The following is a 19,571-nucleotide window of genomic DNA, read 5'->3' as shown; positions in this document are numbered from 1 at the left end:
CACTATTTAGCACTCCCACACTCTGACTGGTGGTCATAGACTTGAGATCCGTCTTTGGTGGACATCACACTCCGACATTGCTTTGCCCTTGAGCACACTGTACACTCTTACATTCATTTACAGCATTCATTCACTTCAGAGTTGTGTTCTCTCTCTCCCTTCTTCTGTTTGTGTTTGAGTTTTGGGTTTTGCGTTTAGGGTTTGAGTTTTTCCCTCTGTGTCTGTGTCTGTCTTTTTGCGTTTCTATCGTGGTCGTGCACTCTGTGTCCTCAGTGCAAACCCTAGCAGTTTCCTTTACATGCCTATGCCTAGTCAACCCATCCCTACCTATGGATCCACCTTGCACACTACATGCATGCCTAGTGGGCACTCTGGGGCCCATTCCCAAGTGTACTCCACTCCCCCATCCTACCCACACTACACTTTTTCACACTATCCATCTCCGAGCACTACCACTCCTGTTGCAACGGCCAAGAATGCCTTCATAGATAAGACAAGTTTTAACACGTCAAATTTCACCACTTGGTCTAATTTCATGCAACAAGTGCTTGAGTCTCAGGGTCTTTGGGACCTCATCATTGGTCTAGAGCCTATGCCGGCGGACCCTCCACTAGCTCACCCTAATTACATCCGTCAATGGAGAGCCTGCAATGCCACAGTCAATGTTGAGCTGATGTAGGGATTGCTTCCTGAGTTTCACTCTCAGTTGCAACACTTTCCACTCGCGTCAGAGCGTTGGAGTCACCTTCTCGACCGCTATGCAGCTCGTGATCGTACTCAGCGCATCAATCTCGACTTTGAGCTTCAAGAGTTCTCTATTAAGGAAGGGGATGATCTGAAAGTCAAGTTGGCTGAATATAGGCGGTTACTTGCCGAGTTCGCCACTATTGGCTCTCCAAAGTCAGATGACGATCAGGTTACATTCTTCTTGAATAAGTTGCCCGACAAGTACTTCAATTTCATTCAACACATCATCTCCCAACCTAGATTGCCAACCTTCTACGAGTTTAAGTGCCAGTTCTTGCATTACGCGAGACTGTATGATCAAGTCCACAAAAAATCCTTATCACAGCCTTATTCAGAGCAGAGGGGGTTGATTGCCTCTTTTTCGGGAGGGATAACCGCTAGTGGCAAGAACTCACTAGATGCGAAGGCAAGCCAATCAAAGGGTGACTCCTCTTTCTCAGATGGAACCAAAGAATCTAGACCTATCTGGCAATAACTCCCTAAGAAAAACCAGTTTTGCACACATTGCCAGAGAGCAAGCCATGTGGACGAGGAATGTCGCTCCAAGGCCCAAGGTCTTCCACCTAAAAAGCCTTAGTAGACCGCTGCGACTTCAAAGTCCAGTGGGGCTATGCCCTCCGCTCCTGCTTCATCTACTCCTTCAGCACCCATTGTTGTTGCTGTTGGACATGTGGCTCGAGTACAACCTCAACGGCCCATCTCTTTCACTACCCTGACGGACTGGCTGATTGGTCTACAGGTTCCAATCCCATTGCACTTCATGCATCCATCTCACCTTCCTCTCCATCTCATCAGGCGTTCCCTTGGCATAGCCCTGCTGGATATACGCGATGGTAGCCACCTTCTTTGACTCGCATGTCTCTAGGTCCTTTCGGATATCCTAGGTCAATCTAGCATTCATTTTTCGCACTCTTAGAGTTGGGCCCATAGGATTCATTATCCTTAGTTTTTCCATTTTTTTGTCTTCCGCTGCATTTCCTCACACACATTAACATTCATTGCATTTATTTTGAGTTAGATTTTCTTTCTGTTCTGTTTTGCTTTGGAGCATCTCACCACTAACCTCTGTGTTTACAGATTCTCATCTCTTTTGCAAGGCTTTATCTTTCAGTGTAGGGCTAACTTACAGATTTCTTTGGTCCTCCCTAAGCTAGAGACATGGGGATACACATCGTTCCTTTCATAATTTCATCATCCTAGGAGTGCTTACTCTTCTTCCAGCATGGCGGTTTCCCCTCCCGAGACGGATCGTACAACATCTCTCTCGATGCTATCATAGCAGTGACTTCTACCTTGCTCTTCTAGTGGGGTGCTTCATCCACTTCATCCCCTTCATCTTCTTTCATTCCTTATGGTTCTCGGCACCATATGAAGACTGACATCAGACTCCTCTTTCTTCTTCGGCATCTACATCCAAGATGAGAGGGGATTCCTACCCTTCTTGGTATTCTACAACCTTCAGCATTTTGTCTTTGACATCGGCTTCTTTCCCCTATTCTACCTTACCCTTTGCATTGCATGATTACATCATCCTTGTACTAGGGCGCTTGGGCAAGTGAACAATTTTTCCACGAGGGACACTGTCCACGTGGCACCTGCTGCATGAGCATTCTTTAGCATGTAGCATACTTTGCATCTCATTGTGCAGAGCACCACTTGCGCGGATCCTAAGCTGTTTCCATTGGCGGCTGTTGTTACCACACCACCATCCTTCTTCATCACATGGATACCTCATCACCTATTTTTCCTCGTCATCGACACCCCGAGTGGATGGGTTCGCTTGTACTGTTTTGTGATGTGTTGGGTGTACCCTTCCTACTCCTGTCTTCTGGGTCACTTTTACTCAATTGGCTGCATCCCATCAAATTTACTTCACTTATTCAAACCAAAAAAAAAACATTCCATGTAGTTCCATCCGCCTTTGTAGGGCTTGGTAGGCCACTGGACAGCCGACGTGCACCCTTTGTCCAATGCCATGTCCTCTCTGGGGTGACTACTTGCATTTCCTTGGTACGATACCCATCGCCTCTGTAGTCTTGGTAGGCCACTGGGCAGCCGACGTGCACCCTTTGTCCCATACCTTGGCTGCTTTGGGGTGGGATGTCTTGGGATACATAAACATCACAATGGCTGGCCTAACCTTTCAGCTCAGTTTTGGGCCTGAGAGGGGGTGTTGAGCTAAGATATGCATTACTTGCTGATTAGCCTCTTAAACAACCCCAAAACATACTAAAAATGCTCTTTTAGAGTAAAATCCTAAAATGGAAAGCGGTTCGAGAGAGTTCAATGGAAACCCTAAAACGGTGAGCGGTTCGAGAGAGTTTAGTAGAAACCCTAATTTTTGGGATGCCCTTCCACATCTATAAATAGACAGGCTGCCCCATTCAGCCATTATCCTTGTTTGCAGGTTACACCAATCCACACACCCTCTGCTGCTGTTGGCGCCCAGTTTCCAGCCTGCAGTCTGCCTCCATCTGCAGTCACATTATCTTCAGCCTGTCCATTGCTATAGGTGACAATTCTCAGTTGCTGGCGACTGCTTCACACTGTCCCAGTCTGCTGTTCAGCCTGCTGTCCATCATCTCCAGGGTCAGCCAGCCTATGTTTTCAGCATTGCAAGCCCTAACACTCTCAAACACTGTTTCAGCCTGTTGTTTATAGCAGACTGTGCACAGCTTCTATCCTCTGATCGGCGGTACACTGCTGCGTTTACCAGTTTCCAACCTCTAGACTGCTGCATTTTGGTGACCAGCCTGCAGCCTTTCACTATTCAGCACTCCTACACTCCGACTGTCACACTCCGACATTGCTCTACCCTTGAGCACACTATACACTCTTACATTCATTTACAGCATTCATTCACTTCAGAGTTGTGTTCTCTCCCTCCCTTCTTTTGTTTGTGTTTGAGCTTTTGAGTTTTGTGTTTAGGGTTTGAGTTTTTCCCTCTGTGTCTGTGTCTGCCTCTTTGTGTTTCTGTCATGGTCGTACACTCTGTGTGTCCTCAGTGCAAACCCTAGTAGTTTCCTTCACAATGTATGCTCACAAGCATTGCTAATAAGATAGTTGTATATACTACTACGAGACATTATTGAAAGATAGAAAGATGCTATGATTCTTCTCCGTTTTCAAGAGCTCGTACAATCAATATCAACATCAGGTTCTCTCCAAGGCACTTTAGTAGTGGGCTGGTCCTATTTTGATGGTCATTGTTGGATGATAAGCATAGTTACCTGGCGGGGAACGGGAACGAGAACGGGACCCCCTGGAACAAGGAGAACGTCCAAGGTCAAGGAACGGGAACGAGAGGAATGGCACATGTCTTAAATGCCCCAAATATGCCTTGCATGACCCAAATTGCCCCAAATTGTCCCGATAGCTCCCCAATGCTATAAATCGCCCAGATTGCCTTAAATGCCCCAAATTTCTCTCAACGCCCCAAAAATGCCACAGATTCCCAAATGTCCTGAATGTCCCTCTAATTGCCCCATATCCCTCAATGCTCCAAATTGACCCAAATGTCCCAAAATTGACTCGATTACCCCCATAGCTCCAAATTGCCCTGAATTGCCCCAATTATCCCAATTTCCCTTGAAATTAGACAATATAAATGGATGATTACCTTGGAATTGAGGATAAGCTGAAATTTGATTGTGATTTTGCAAGAGTTGATAATGCATCAAATTTGAATTTTGCATGGACTCGTGATTTTCTAAACCCAAATGTCAACCTTGCATACAAATTTCGGGTCCATCAAATCATTGCTCTACCAAATGGAAGGATGCAACCCACATCTAGACACGCTGCTCTACTAACACGTAGATAGAACTCAACCATGTTGTCCCGAAGCTGATGGCCTGGTAGTTAGCACTTGAGCTCATAATTGCAAGGTTTTGGGTTCAAGTCTTGCTAGGTGCATCACTTGACTGGACACTTATATTCACATGGTGTGGTCGTGCAAATCTGGACTCTTCCCCACTCTAATACTCAATTGGCCTCCTCCTTGGTAGGGTCATCGAGGAGGACGATCCCTGTTTGTTCGGCGCTATCCTATCTGCGCACATCAAAAAGCCACTATGCTCTTGCCCGCTTTCTCAAATAATATTGAACGGGAGGCGCCCCCTTACGGGCATCTTAAATGCTTTCTTTTGCGGTTTTGGGGGGTGGAAGAAAGCAAAGTTGATCCATCCCCTGTTCTATCTACAACCCCCGATGAATAGAGATATGGAGTGGTCTCTGCAGCACTTCATAATGAACGTGTCACAGAGACAACGTACGTGTATATGTGTATGGGCTAGAACGATGACAAGAACTCGAGATGACCCCTAACCAGATAAAAATACTACAAGGACGTGATCATGGAGGCAACAAATTCTGTGTGTGACCACAGAGGAAAGTAAACAACGATTCGACTACGTCTTGAAGGATGGGAGCTTACGGTCGGTGGCACGCAACGAGCAGAGGATGGTGCGTCTATGAACTTGGCATCCAGCAGCATCATCCTGAAGGTGACTCTGTGTTGAGCTGCAGCTGCTGCTTCTTCTCCTTCTCGCGTGTCTGCCATGGTTTTGTATGGTTGCTGTCATTCGCGAATGTGTCGATACATTTGGCCTCGCAAAGATACGATACCACGTTCGTACGTGTTCTAAGGACACGTGGAGCTTTTGACATTCCATGCAGTCACTACTAACCAGGGTCGAGGGGGGCGCCCAAAAGCACACACCTACTGTAGTAGTGTGACCCATAATAATAAAAACCAGGTGGACTCGCGCGCATGTAAACGTTATTGAATGGTTTGGAGAAGTATATTTTACTTTTCGTAGTTGAATATAAAACACTTTTTTTTTTGAAATTGTGAGTCTTCTCGAAAACGGTTATCATCACATGAAGGTAAGATATTTTATTTATAGATGTCGAAAATTTAGCAATTCTACTTGAAATTCAAATTTTTTGAAAGCCATAGATCATGTAAAAATTGGAAGAATTATACTTATTTCCTCAGTGTCAAGAAGCATGGAATAAATCATGTACAATGTATTCCTAGTTCTTCTCTTCAAAAAGTAATATATTTTACATCTTGCTAGATATCCCTCTTAATTGTTGTAGCCTATAGTAGCTACATTCTTTTTCAAGATCATATCGTCCTTCGAGTTCCTAGCCTTATTTATGCTATCAATTGTTGCCTCTATGTTTGCCTCAACTTTTTCTTTGAATGGTTAATAAATTTGTATGCCTTTTTTCCTTTTTTTTTAAATGTGTTTTCGTTTGTATTGTTAAAATTCGTCATGTGGCTTACATACACCTTTTCATTTTGTTTGCATCCGATGCTATAGATAAAGTATTTGGTTGTCTAACAACAATAAGATTCCTTATTGAAGTGTAGAGTTAAGCAAACCAACAAGAAACCAAATTTCTACCGGCACCAGAAAATCAATCTGAACCACTACGAATGCTATCACCAGCTCAAGCGCAACTACATCATCTAACACCAACTCCAAGCAATATCTATAAGTCAATTCAAAAGCCACAATGCAAAGAATAATCATAATCTCGAATTGTTAAATGAAGATGAATAATAAGAATTGCTTCAATCAGCTATCTTCTATATGAATCCATGAATTTCATGTCTTCTCAAATAATGTATTTCTCAAGAAAAGCCCGTTCCAACCTATGTAATATACTAAGTTGGATGTGTATGCATGACTCTTAATCTTACTCTCGATCTCAATTCTCATAATCAAACTCAACAACATAAGAGAAAATAATCATATATAACTCAAAAAGAAAAGTAAGTGGTGATAGGAACTTCATGTATCTATGTAGTTTGAACAGTCCTGAAGTAGTCTACAACTTCTTTTCCTATAACTTACTCTCACAAATTCAAAACATAGATATACGGGTACTCAAATTGATCGGAAGACAACTGGTCGATAAGGCAATGTGGGAAAAATTACAAAATTCGACTTTTTGTAAGAGAAAACAATGACTCTAGGTTGAACGTCGTAAAAAGCACGTTTTTCATTTTTTATGACTTGTGCATACTATTTTAGACTTTCTTATATATTTTATTTAAAATGTATAATAATAATATTTATAAAAATATCATTTATAACTAATATGACTATGTTTAATCTTTGCAGACTATAGAGTTTGAATAATACTACATATTAACAAGTTCAAATCGATCGAAAGACAACTAAGTTTACCTTAAAAATGGTATAATCATTTACCTTACACTAAGTTTTTATGTAACACAAAAAAAATTATACCATTGCTAGTGAATCTCAATGTGATATTATATTTTTTAAGCTCAAAATTTTCGTATACAAATTACTACTAAGTGTAAATCCATTTGTTATCACACAGAATTGAATTTATAAAAAAGAGTGAGTGAGCTTGTAAGGGCATATGTATCCTAAACACCCACGATGACACATGTAGTGCTAGGAGGGGAAGGAGGCCAATTATGGGACATATGATGAAAAACCTTTTTTTTTCAAGAAGGATCTTTAAATTGTAAAATTTTCAAGATTGTATTATATAAGTATACATGTGACATAAAGAGGGACACCCGCTTCACAATTGGTCCCTCGACCCTAGTGATTGCATGGGATATCAAAGCACCACATGTCCTTACAATATGTACAAATGTGGTATCGTATTTTTGCAAGGCCAAATGTATTAAGTGATTTGTGAATGATAGCAATAATACAAAACCATGGCAGACATGTGAAAAAAGAAGAAGCTCAACATATAGTCACCTTCAAGATGATGATGTTGGATGTTAAGTTCATAGACACACCAACCTCTACTTGTTGTGTGCCACTAATCCTAAGCTCCCATCCTTCAAGATGTAGTTAAATTGTTAATAAGTAATTGAATCTTTGCTTACCTTCCTCAATGGTCACATACAAAAATTGTTGCCTCCATGATTACCTCCTTGTAGTATTTTTATTCGAGTAGGGGTTATCTCGAGTTCTTGTCATGATTATAGACCATACATAGACACATATGTTGTCTCTATGCATTATAGACCATATACAGATACATATGTTGTCTTTATGTCACATTCACTAGGTTCTTATATGACGTGTTGCAGAGTCCACTCCATATCTCTATTCATTGGGGATTGTAGATAGAACAAGGGATGGATCAACTTTGTTTTCCCCCCTCCACTCTTTTTAAAAACATTTAAAATGCCCATAAGTGAGATGCCTCCCCTTCAATGTCATTTGAAAAAGCGAAAAAGATCATGCTAGCATTGTCTTGTGTGCAGATAGGATAGAGCCGAATGAACAGGATTCCTCCTCCTTAATGACCCTACCAATAAGGAGGTGGACCAATTGAGTATTAGAGTGGGGGAAGATTTTAGACTTGCACAAGCACACCATGTGAACATAGGCGTCCAATCAAGTCAATCCATAACCTTGTGATTATGAGCCCAAGTGCTAACTGCTAGGCCATCGATGACCTTTGGGATAATCTGCTAGGTTCCATCCACTTATGTTAGTGGACTATTGTGTCCAAATATGGATTGCATCCTTCCATTTCATAGAGCAATGATTCGATGGACCCAAAATTTGTATGCAAGGTTGACATTTGGGTTTAGAAAACAAGAAATTCCACATGCAATGTTGAATACTAAGACAGTCAACTATATTGAGTAGAAAATTAGAACAATTTTCTTCCTTCCTCGAGTCACATCCATTGCAACTCTAGGTAATTCACCCCTACTAATATAGCAAAGATCTTGTGGAAGCTTTAATGTGCATTCCAATAGCTAAGAAAACACTTGATCAGGAAATGAAGACTATTGTTTCTTATCTTCAATATCCACCTCTAGTTTTCAAGTTAACAACAAAGTAGGCACATACATAGGTGTTAGAGAGATGATGCCCTCAAGAGCTTGAAGTACTTGGGAAAAAGTGTTGCCTTATGTAAGTTGCTTATTGAGAATGTTGACTATGTGGTCTTGTATACACATTATCAATTACCAATATACTAGCTTGACTTTGCTTTTAGTCTAATGAAGAATTGATACCACGATACATATAATCACCATCCTCATTAAGTAAATAGTATAGTTCCATAATCCTTTTGGCCTTGCCCTCAAGAAGTGTTCCAAGAGATGATGGATTGGACAAGCCCTTGTGGAGCTATTAGGATCTTATTGTCATTCCAAGTTTCAGGAGATTAAGGCATCAAGAGACATACAAGAGAGATCAACTGAGGGATTAATCCATCTCATTCCCAAGGGTAGTGGGTACACATTAGAGACTTAATCACATTGCTAGTAATTGTCTACAAGATCCTCGCAAAGGTGATCACTCTCATATTAGCCCCATTGATGTTAGATAGTATTGACCCTGTTCACACAAGTTTTGTTCGAGAGCAGCACATCTTGAATGCCTTCACCTTTTGGGACTCCAGTCCTCTTACTCATTCTAGGAACCAAGACATTAGTGTTGCTTTTTGTCAGCTTTGAAAAGGCTTGTGATTTTGTAGATTGGAAGTTCTTATAGGGTACAATATGTCAAGGATGGTATTTCTAGAGCAATGGCTTAGAGGAGTTGTAGCTTTTTATTCTTCAGTACACATAGTTGTCAAAAGTGGATGCAAGTAATAGATGGTTCAACATAAGAGAGAAAAGAGAAGACAAAAGAACAAAGAAACATTGCAAAGAGAGGACTCATAGATATGCTTGGGAAATGGAATCCATATACCAAACATGAGACAATCGCGCACAACAGTGAGTCACTAAGTATGTGGGCACTGGCATCGACTCCCTCTCTCCACCAAGTTCTATAGTGAAAGGTTGCAAATGAATGAATGTATGTGGAGGAGGGAGCCCATAATAAATAGGCAAAAACATAATGCCTAAAATGCATCAAGTCAGCCAAGATCATGATCACCTAAAAATAAAGTTGATGGGCTAAAAAATGCCAAAAACCGTAAAAATAGGCAACAAACTAATGCCTAAAATAATATCTTATGCCCACAAATAAACATTTACAGATTCACTCATGAGATGGCTGATCTACTAAAAGGCTCTCTAAATTCATGATGATTTGGTACAATACAATATTCAATGAGAACGATTCATCATACAATAGTGACCATCAAAATAGAACCATGGATATCTAGCAATGAGTGGCTAGCCCACCATTAAGGTACCTTAGAGAACCTAATGTTGATATTGATCATACCATCTCCTGAAAATAGAGAGAGCGACTCTCTATCTCTATCAACAATGCATTGCAGTAGCATACATGATGAAACTAGCCTCCCTTCTTGGCAAGGGGTGGTACAAATGCGATTTAACTCAAATTACAGCAAGCAAGTATACATAAACTTAAGTACAAATGTTACCATTTAATCTCAGATAGCTCACATTTGATTGGACCCAACAACTAGTGCCCTTTGCGGTATTTCTTTATATTATATCTCTCTAAGGTTGAAATACAAGTGGATATAAGTTTACCTTCTTCAATCTTGAATACACTTACTGTCATAAAATGACCAACATCGATTGGACACAAATTACTCCTTGATTGTACAACAATTTGAGCTTAGATTGAGTCTTCAATCTCTTACATGTGAGCCACAATAATTGGTGAAAGGGCTACCCCTTGGCAACTACAAATCTCTTTGTGTTGAACTATAGCATAAGTGCCAAGTCTTTAGTATTTGGACATAGATCTTGATGTGGTTGCTATGAAACCCTAATCTCTACTATAAATTAGGGTTTCAACATCAATTTTTGCAATTTCTCTTTGTCTCAAGTTGGAAATGGTTGCAAACTGAACAAGGATCATTAGAGGATGAGAGAGAAAGTTGTGGAGAGATAAATTTCTCAATTCTTTTGTGAGAAAGTTCCTAGTTTAGCTATTATCCTAATCTGGGACAACGAAAATGATGTTGCCTATTGTGATAGCTCCAAAGGTCATCCCAACCCCAAACTACTACTATTGATCACTCTCTAGAAGCAGTCACCTAGCATTGAACACCCTCTGGTTGACTAAAAATGCTCTATTCCTGCTAGTTCCTAATGTGGCAACTCTCTCTCTCTCTCTCTCTCTCTCTCTCTCTCTCTCTCTCTCTCTCTCTCTCTCTCTCTCTCTCTCTCTCTCTCTCTCTCTCTCTCTCTCTCTCTCTCTCTCTCTCTCTCTCTCTCTCTCTCTCTCGCCCCCCACAACGCACTAAATGGCTAGAATGACCCTCTATCAACCCCTAAATAGCCCTCCTCCAATTTGCATGGGATGTTTTGAAAAGTAGCAACTTGTTTTGCCACTTGATAGCTTTCCAAAAGTACTTTTTGGCTTTGATTAATTAAATTTTAACTTTTATTTTTTAAAATTAAATAATTACTATGTCAACCCTACCTAAGAACTGTGGCTAGTGCCCATCCATAATTAATGTGCTCACCCCCATGGGAAATTTGGGGAAGGGCAAGAAGCGAGTTTTTTGAGCAAGCTTTTGAGCGAGTTTTTTTTTTGGCAACCCCTCTATTCTTATTCCACATAGTTCACTTATTCCATCCTTAGATGTACCCACCTCCACTTCCCCTTCCACCACCATCGCCGCCACCAGCTCTACCACCGCCATCATTGCCTTCATCCACCACCTTCATTCTCTCTCTCTCTCTCTCTCTCTCTCTCCATGTAAGTAGCTCATTCTCTCTCTCCCTCTCTTTCTCTCCTCTCACAACACACACACATATACACATACAAATTATGCTGCCTATCTCACCATCACCACCCTCTCTCTCTCTCTCTCTCTCTCTCTCTCTCTCTCTCTCTCTCTCTCTCTCATGCAACTCAAAAATAATTTGTGCTAGCACTATGGATTGATAGAATTTGTATGATATTGTATTATGAAATGTGTTTCAACAAATAGTTCTTTCTCCCTCCCTCCCTCCCTCCCTCTCATGTTTGCAATATGGAAACATTTGTACAAGCACTCCAAAAAATTGATAGAACTTGTATTATATTGGATTGTGATACGTATTGCAACAAACAATTCTCTCTTTACTAATATATAGTGCTCTCTCTCTCTCTCTCTCTCTCTCTCTCTCTCTCTCTCTCTCTCTCTCTCTCTCTCTCTCTCTCTCTCTCTCTCTCTCTCATTCATTTGGAACACAAGTATTTGTGTGAGTGCTCTAGGTTTGATAGAATTTATTTACATTGGATTATGATATGTGTTGCAACAAATAGTTCGGTCTTTACTTGTAAATAGTTTACACACACACACACACACACACATTTACAATACAAAATAATTTTTGCAAGCAATCTGGATCTAGATTTGTACTACATTGACCTCTGGTAAGTGTACTATTATTCCACAAATTGATATACAATGATAATAAAAGATTATCATAAATTTGATCATAGCTAACCAAGCGAGGTATGTATGTATTTTCTCAACAAAATAAAATGCATTTTCTACAAGTCTTTACTTTGCTAGTCACAGTATGGGCGACATTGGAAAAGTTCATCTTTTTCCAAATATGAGATATAAGTCCTTTATAGTAAGCATGGGTTGGTGTATAAAGATGTCTACATTAGTATCCATTCTAAATACTCAATAAATATTTTTATTTATACATGGATCTAGCAACCTCATTAAAAATTGATTAAAAAATAAAAACTTGTTGCTAAAGCTTGCACATTTGTGGATTATTTGTTGTGGTGGCAAGAAAATATATTGATTGGTGAAAATAAGTACAAATTCGATACTCAATCAATATGCTTAATGAGAGAGAGAGAGAGAGAGAGAGAGAGAGAGAGAGAGAGAGAGAGAGAGAGATCATCATCTTGATCTTTCATTGTGCATGTCTTTGTTAACTTGACATCATGTTGTTGTAATTTTAATATTCCTAGGCTATAAAATATAGTTATACTTATTTGAACTAATCATATGTGTGTACATGTGTGTGCGCGTGTGTTAGGACTTTCGATATACACACATAAATACATGCACACATACATATGTATATATAGTTATACTTCTTTGAACTAATCGTATGTGTGTACATGTGTGTGAGTGTATGTTAAGAGTTCAATATGCACACATATATATGTATATATATTAATGAGGGAGAGGGAGAGAAAAAGAGTTTTTTAGTGACAATAGTTTTTGAATAAGAGAGAGACTAGGTGCTCCGCGCCTAGACTCGCCCCGGGCGGGCACGATTTTTGCGGGGGGCGGGTGTTGGACAAGTGGCACTCGCCCTTGCGTTCTCTTTTTTTTTAATGGGGGAGGTGGGGGGCTGCCACGTGGCAACGCCCCCCACCTCTCCTTAACTAATAGTATAGATATATCTATTTGCATACGCTTTTGAGCATGAGTGTGCTTCTATTTATACCAAGTATATGTGTGTATCTATGTGTATCCCCGTATAAGCATGTTAATGCATGTCTGTGTTTATATATATGCGTGTTAGTGTGACTGAGTGCTTGTGTGCGCCTTAGTGCTTGCATGTGTGTGATGTGTGCAAAAAGCAGGCAAACAGGGGCATACATAGCCCATCTAAAAAGGCCTTTAGAAGGCATCTTCGTGAAATACATGTTGTCGTATTGCTGTGCATTCGAGTTGTGAAATCCACCCAAAAGTTGTGTGTGTGACATTTGTTACTTTGTACATACTTAGTTGTTGTGTTTACATTTATTTTCTGCGTATGAGTATAGTGGAGAGAAGTTTGGAGGCATAGTGATGGGCATGAAGGGATGCTTTCAGTCTATATTGAGCAGGGCTAAGGAGAGAAGACTTTACATTGGACAAGCGTTACATGTTGATGCCCTTCAGAAAGGATTCACATTAGACTATGTTTATAGTACCCTGGTGTCTATGTATAGCAAATGTGGGAGCATTGTAGAAGCAGAGAAAGTGTTTGATGGGTTGTCTGAGCACACTGTTGTGTTATGGAATGCTTTGTTTTCTCTCTATCTAGAGGTTATGATCTGTTTCTTGAGTTTGGGATGGCATTTATCTGCACGTATGGTGACTATTCATGTATGGTTGAAGTTCAAGCCCTCTTCAATGGAATGCTTTAATGTCAATATATATTCAAAATGGAGGTTCAGGTTGAATGGTTTTTGCAATGAGGTGGAATTGGTGAACTGCTTCCTGAGAACGAGCAAGTTTCCTGCACTCTCATGAGAGTTAAGGGACTGATAGACTTGATCTCCCATGGATTTGCACTGTGACATGAGAAGATAGAGTTCCTGGGTTTCTCTGTGTGAGCTTTCTAAATGATTATTAAGTAATGATCAGAGATTGGACACATAAGAGGGGAATTGCAATCCTGAGCCTTGTCTTCTGAGTCAAGGTGATGATATTGGCAGACATCAAACGTGTAGCAAAAACTCAAAGGGCTCAATCTTGTTGTCAGACAGGAGCTGCCTTTGCATTTTTCTGAATTACAGCTTTTACAAGAATCAAGAGGTCAGGACTCAGTACTCCATCACAGACATGTCACCTCTGATACAGACAATGCTGCAGAGCTTCCTCATGTGGAGGACTTCTTGTGTATTTTACAAGTTCTTGCAAGGCAAGTGTATGTGCATGCTTGCCATATGGGGCTTTAGCTCCTCAGTGTCCTTGGGAACTATATCCTTCAAATGTTTGCAGACTGCATGAGTATATGTGATGCTAAGAAACTGTTTAACCAACTGATGGACTTCAATGAGTACTCTTGGGCATCTTTAAAGTAGGCAGCTAGCAGTTCTGGATAAGTGAATGGCATGAGATTATCCACTTGCAGTAGCAAGCAAACCATCATCAGATGGGATACCCACAAACACGGTTAGAAAGAACAGACTCAGATAATGATCAACAAACTAACAAATGACCAGTCACTCTGTAATTTCTTTTTCGGTTTCTTTCCCCCCTTCGGTTGGAGTTTGAAGTAGCTATGCAGGGTGGCTATGGAAATCGTGACAGTGTAGGCAGAGGATTGTGATGCTTCATGAAAAAAAAACAGGCAGGGCGGCGCAATCCGCTTCCATATCGAGAATGGATGTCCATTCAACCAGAGTTCCGACAGACTTGTTAATTCATGGTTGAATTCAGTTCATGACTCCAAATGAATTCCCACAGATCGATCCTTAATTTTGTTTGATGTCTGAATCAGCTGCTGCAGGGGACCGCTTTTCTGTAGCAAAAAGCTTCATGCTGAATAGGAAAAAGGGGAGCTATTTATTTGTTTGGGAAGAGGAATTTAGAAGCGGGTTGAAAAGGGAAGAGTGGCTAAAAAGGGGGAACGTGGCTTTTTGTGCTGGAGGGGTGGAGATGTCGGGGAAAAAATCTGTGATTGATCATATACGATGAGAAAGGTTGTGAAAGATATGGCCTTAAAAACCTTTTAGCTCAGCGTTGAATGTCCTGGAACAGTGCAATGCTGTATATGAAGAGATCCTTCTGGAGTGAACGCTCTGATGTTTCTAGATGTGCAGATTACAGAGCAATTGTATTCGAATTGCCATCATCAGCTCTCTGGGAAGATCTGAGTAATAATAATCACAACAGTTGTTGCTCTGTAACACAAAAGAAACATATTTCCTATGAAGCAAGTCGTCTTGATGAAGGGCAGTGTAAGTTTATTGATGCATAGAGATATTTCCTGCTTCAAGGGATATGGAAAGCATAAGGAGACACTGAAGACTGTGTTGCAGGATCAAGAGGATGCTCTGTTATAAACAGAGACACTGAAGACTGTGTTGCAGCCAGGACTGCAAGACTTTCTGTTTTTTATGGAACTCAAATTGGTAGAGCAGCCAACCAGGAAACGGGATTTGCTGAGATGTTCCAGGAGTTGGTTGAAGCTGCACGGGATATTGCGAACTTAATGTTGTCACAAAATTCATTGAAGCCTTGAATAAAGAATTCCCAGGGAGTGGTGTAAAGAGATAACTTCAGAATTTGTGCAATATCTATGCTTTATCATTCCTTACCTTGAAAGTGGAGTGATTACAGTGATAGTGACTGTGGCAGCTATAGCATTGATAGCAATAGTGGCAGTGACAGTGATAGCTGCAGTGAAAGTGCCAGTGAACTAGAGATTGCTAAGTTCAACAAAGCTAGAAGTGCTACTGATTTTGGCAGTGATCTTTGCTGCATTTTTGTGATGTTATTGCCATGGCTTCTTGAGTGAACTAGGAGCTTCTGAGCTATGTATCCAGTTCCTGTATTCATCCATGTTCAGCTTTTCAACCGCATCCTTTATAGCCTGTACAGTTGATAATAGAGCAATAATGGAGGTTCTATCATATTCATGACATCCATCATAGGTACAAAACGGGCTTGTTTCTTGGTGTTTCTGTTATAGGAGCCTCAATTGCAGCTGTCAATTATCTCATAAGATGAGCTGGACAAATACTTGGATTTGCAAGATTTCACCCTTCTATTCTGAAGACTGAACCATACACACAACATTCACTTGATTGGTCTTTTATCCTGAAATTATTCAAAGTCCTCTGTGGTCGCGACTTTGCTTTCGAAAACCCTTCGACAACGTGCGGAGAAGGTGGCGGGGCCCCGAGACGACCGGAGGCGCGACGGGATCTGGAGGGGGCGCCTGCCTGCTGCTGAGCTGGAAGCTATGAAGGGGCGGCCATGCTGAAGATCGGGAGGGAGAGGGAGTAGAATCGGAGCAGATGATCATTGCACCTGCTCTTTATATAGAGCTGGCTCGAGGTGGAGGGCCGTCGGCCGAGGGACGTAGCTCGAGGAGGTGGAGGCTCGAGATAATCATCAGGTCGCCGCGTAGCTCGAGGTGGACTCTATCATCAGCAATAATAGGTGCACGTCGTAAATCCTAATTTGAAGGGTCAATATTATCCCGTGAAGGAGGTTTGTCATCATATAGAAAAGAAGAAAACTAAGTAATGACTTTGTATCATCAACGTCCTCTAGTGACCACATCCACCCAGCATCCTCTTGAGACCATGTGCTGTCCATAAGTTACTCATTGAAAATAGCATCATGACTTATGTAATATTCCCCCCTTTGCATGGTAACCCCCCTAAATAATTAAAATTCTTCAAATTTTTTTATCACCTTTCCCCCTGTTGTCATTGACTAGGTGGTGGGGCGAGGAAGAACGAGATGACGATGACAAAGAAGGGGAAGAATAGGAGGATGAGAGCAAAGTAGATGACGATGATGATAATGAGGGGGAGGCCATGTGGCCTACCGCCCCCTCTTTGGGCATAATGACCAGTCCCCACGACCACCTCGATGGCTGAAGACTTCCTGCCGCCATGCAAACGGACAGGTGGTGGCACCACTGCCACTCCACTTCCTCCCCACCCCCCCAACACGTATAAAATCCCCCCCCCCAGGACTGCGATTCATCACTTCTTTCTTCCCCCCATCACAAGGAAAAAGGATGCCTTAGCACGATAGATAGAGAGAGAGAGAGAGAGAGAGAGAGAGAGAGAGAGAGAGAGAGAGAGAGAGAGAGAGAGAGAGAGAGAGAGAGAGAGAGAGAGAGAGAGAGAGAGAGAGAGAGAGAGAGAGAGAGAGAACCTTCTAGAAGGTTCCTCCTTTTTCCCTCCTTAGAGGGTGACCACATGATCCTTCCCTTTTTCTCCTTCCCATGAGACTATTCACTACCCCGTGAGCTCCCCCCCCCCCCCCCCCCCCCCCCCCTTTTGCCCTCTACTTGAGCAAGAAGCTGCTGAAATTCCTGTGGGGCTTGCACCTAGAAGGAAGTAAGATCGAGAATGATCCCCAAGCAAAGAATGAAGCTTTTTAAAAATGGAGGTTTGGGATTTCATTTTGAATGCTAAAGGTTAATAAGTTTTTTTAGAAAGTCATGAAAGCAAGGAAATACAAAGCAATAATGAGGCTAAATATGCAAGCTTACATGTTGGTCTAAAACAATTTTATATCAGTTATCAAGTAAGTTCAAAATGTTTGGAAAGCTAAAGAGGAAGTTTTGAGGAACTAATTGTTCAAGATGAAGGGGATGCTTAAGCAGTTGTAGAAATGTGAAATTTGGCATATTAGCAAGAAAATTAACACTAGAACTCATGAGTTGGCTAAAAATGCTATTTCAAATCATGTTGCTACCATGAGAATAGACAATCCTAGATGCAAAGGTAGGGAAAGCTTTCATTTGATTGAAGAATTTCTAAAAACTGGCGAGTTGAAATCTTTGGCTGACAGAGGTAAAAGGTTTGCAATTGTTAAAAGGGCCAAGTCATACGTGCTTATAGACAACCAGTTGTATATGAGAGGGATGGATAACATATTGAGAAGAGTATTTGACAACTCTAAAATTCTTACTTGTTTATCTTTATCATGAAGAATGATGTGAAGATCACTTTGGATTTGAGCTAACCAAAATGAAAATCCTATGAATAGGACTTGTTTGGCCTAAATTGAGTGTTGATATTGCTCACTAGTGCAAAATTTGACATGCTTATTGAGAGGGTGTTGATTTTAGACTTTACTAAAGGTATTGTTGCCTATGGGCCATTTGAGAAATGGAGTTGCCTTTTTCAAGAATTACAATAAGAAAGTCTTATATCCTTACTACAATTGATTACATGATCAAATGTCCTGAAGAAAAAGCCACTTAGAACTATAAGAAAGAGGATGTAATCCAATTATTTATGGAGGATATATGTTGCAAGTTTTGGATACCATTGGAAATAGTAACAGATTAGGGACTTGGTTTCAAAAATAAGCTATTTCAAGAGATCTAAGAAGGAAGTTAGATTTGAAGCATAGGTTTGCTACCCCTTATTACCCTCAATACAATGGGCTAGTAGAACCATTCAATTAGACTTTGGAAAATATTCTCTTTAAACTTGTGGAAGTCCATCCAAAGGATTGGAACAAGTATGTCTATCAAGCTTTATAGGCTTGAAGGACAATTTAGAAGATGAGTACATGTTTCACCCCTTTTCATTCGGTATACAATTAGAAGGCTATAAGCCTATGGATGTCCCTTTCCCACAATGGAGCTTGTAAGAAGATGTCAACTAGATTAGCTAGGGTTGAAAGTTAGCCAAGGATTGAGATTGCATATGCTATAGCTAGATAGACAACAAGCAATGGATTGTGATGAGAAACAAACTTCAAAAAGTCCGATCTTTATGGATATGCATTGATGTACTCTTGGTTCACAGGATGCTTATGAGCTGAGTCTCATATTTGGATCTTTCTCCTTGAGCAGACACCTGTTTGTGTCAGGTTTTGGCAGTCACAGGAACACTTTGCCTAGAGTGTCTGGGGGTGTGCCTTTCACTGGCAGATGTTATTTTGACATGCTTTGGTGTTGAGCTCATGTTCTTTTCACTGTCATTGGCCTTGCTTATGTCCGTTTCATACCGGCTTTGGACCTAGCATTGTTTGCTTGACATTGGATCCTATTTTGGGACAGTTTGCTCTCTAGACTGCATACCTGAGAGAGAGAGAGAGAGAGAGAGAGAGAGAGAGAGAGAGAGAGAGAGAGAGAGAGAGAGAGAGAGAGAGAGAGAGAGAGAGAGAGAGAGAGAGAGAGAGAGAAGCAAGAGGAGGAGGAGGCAATATCGATAGTGATAAATGAGTGAACAAGTGGAATATATAAACACAAATGGGTGCACGTGCATGTGTGCACACACACACATGCAAAAATTTGCAAGGCTATAAATAATTTTCATATATAATAACATGGGCATGTACAGATAAATGCATATATGAATATATTTTTGTTTACAAATTCTCCTAAGACTTGGATTGCACCTAGGATCGGTTTGGTGAAAGCACATAACAAAATAACCTTATTAAAAAAGTTAGTGAGCTTACAAGAGAAAACATGAGGGGTTTAGAAAAGA

General features: G+C 40.9%; 1 protein-coding gene across 3 annotated transcripts in view; it reads right to left on the bottom strand.

The window, feature by feature from the left end:
* The window catches only part of LOC148031634 (DNA polymerase delta catalytic subunit-like), a 261,645-nt gene extending 256,193 nt beyond the window's left edge, over positions 1–5,452 (bottom strand). The window contains exon 1 of one of the 3 annotated variants that reach the window (XM_087685222.1): positions 5,183–5,452. In XM_087685222.1, the coding sequence (XP_087541348.1) occupies positions 5,183–5,308 (126 nt within the window). In that variant the 5' untranslated portion in view covers positions 5,309–5,452. The remainder of the gene's footprint in view (positions 1–5,182) is intronic. The other 2 variants (XM_087685221.1, XM_087685223.1) reach the window with 2 other exon arrangements.
* Positions 5,453–19,571: the final 14,119 nt, after the last annotated feature.

This window comes from Lygodium microphyllum, chromosome 9 (genome assembly GCF_053477565.2).
Source record: "Lygodium microphyllum isolate KBCC chromosome 9, Lygodium_microphyllum_v1.1.10, whole genome shotgun sequence".
NCBI lineage: Eukaryota > Viridiplantae > Streptophyta > Polypodiopsida > Schizaeales > Lygodiaceae > Lygodium > Lygodium microphyllum.
This window is presented reverse-complemented; position numbering and strand designations above follow the sequence as displayed.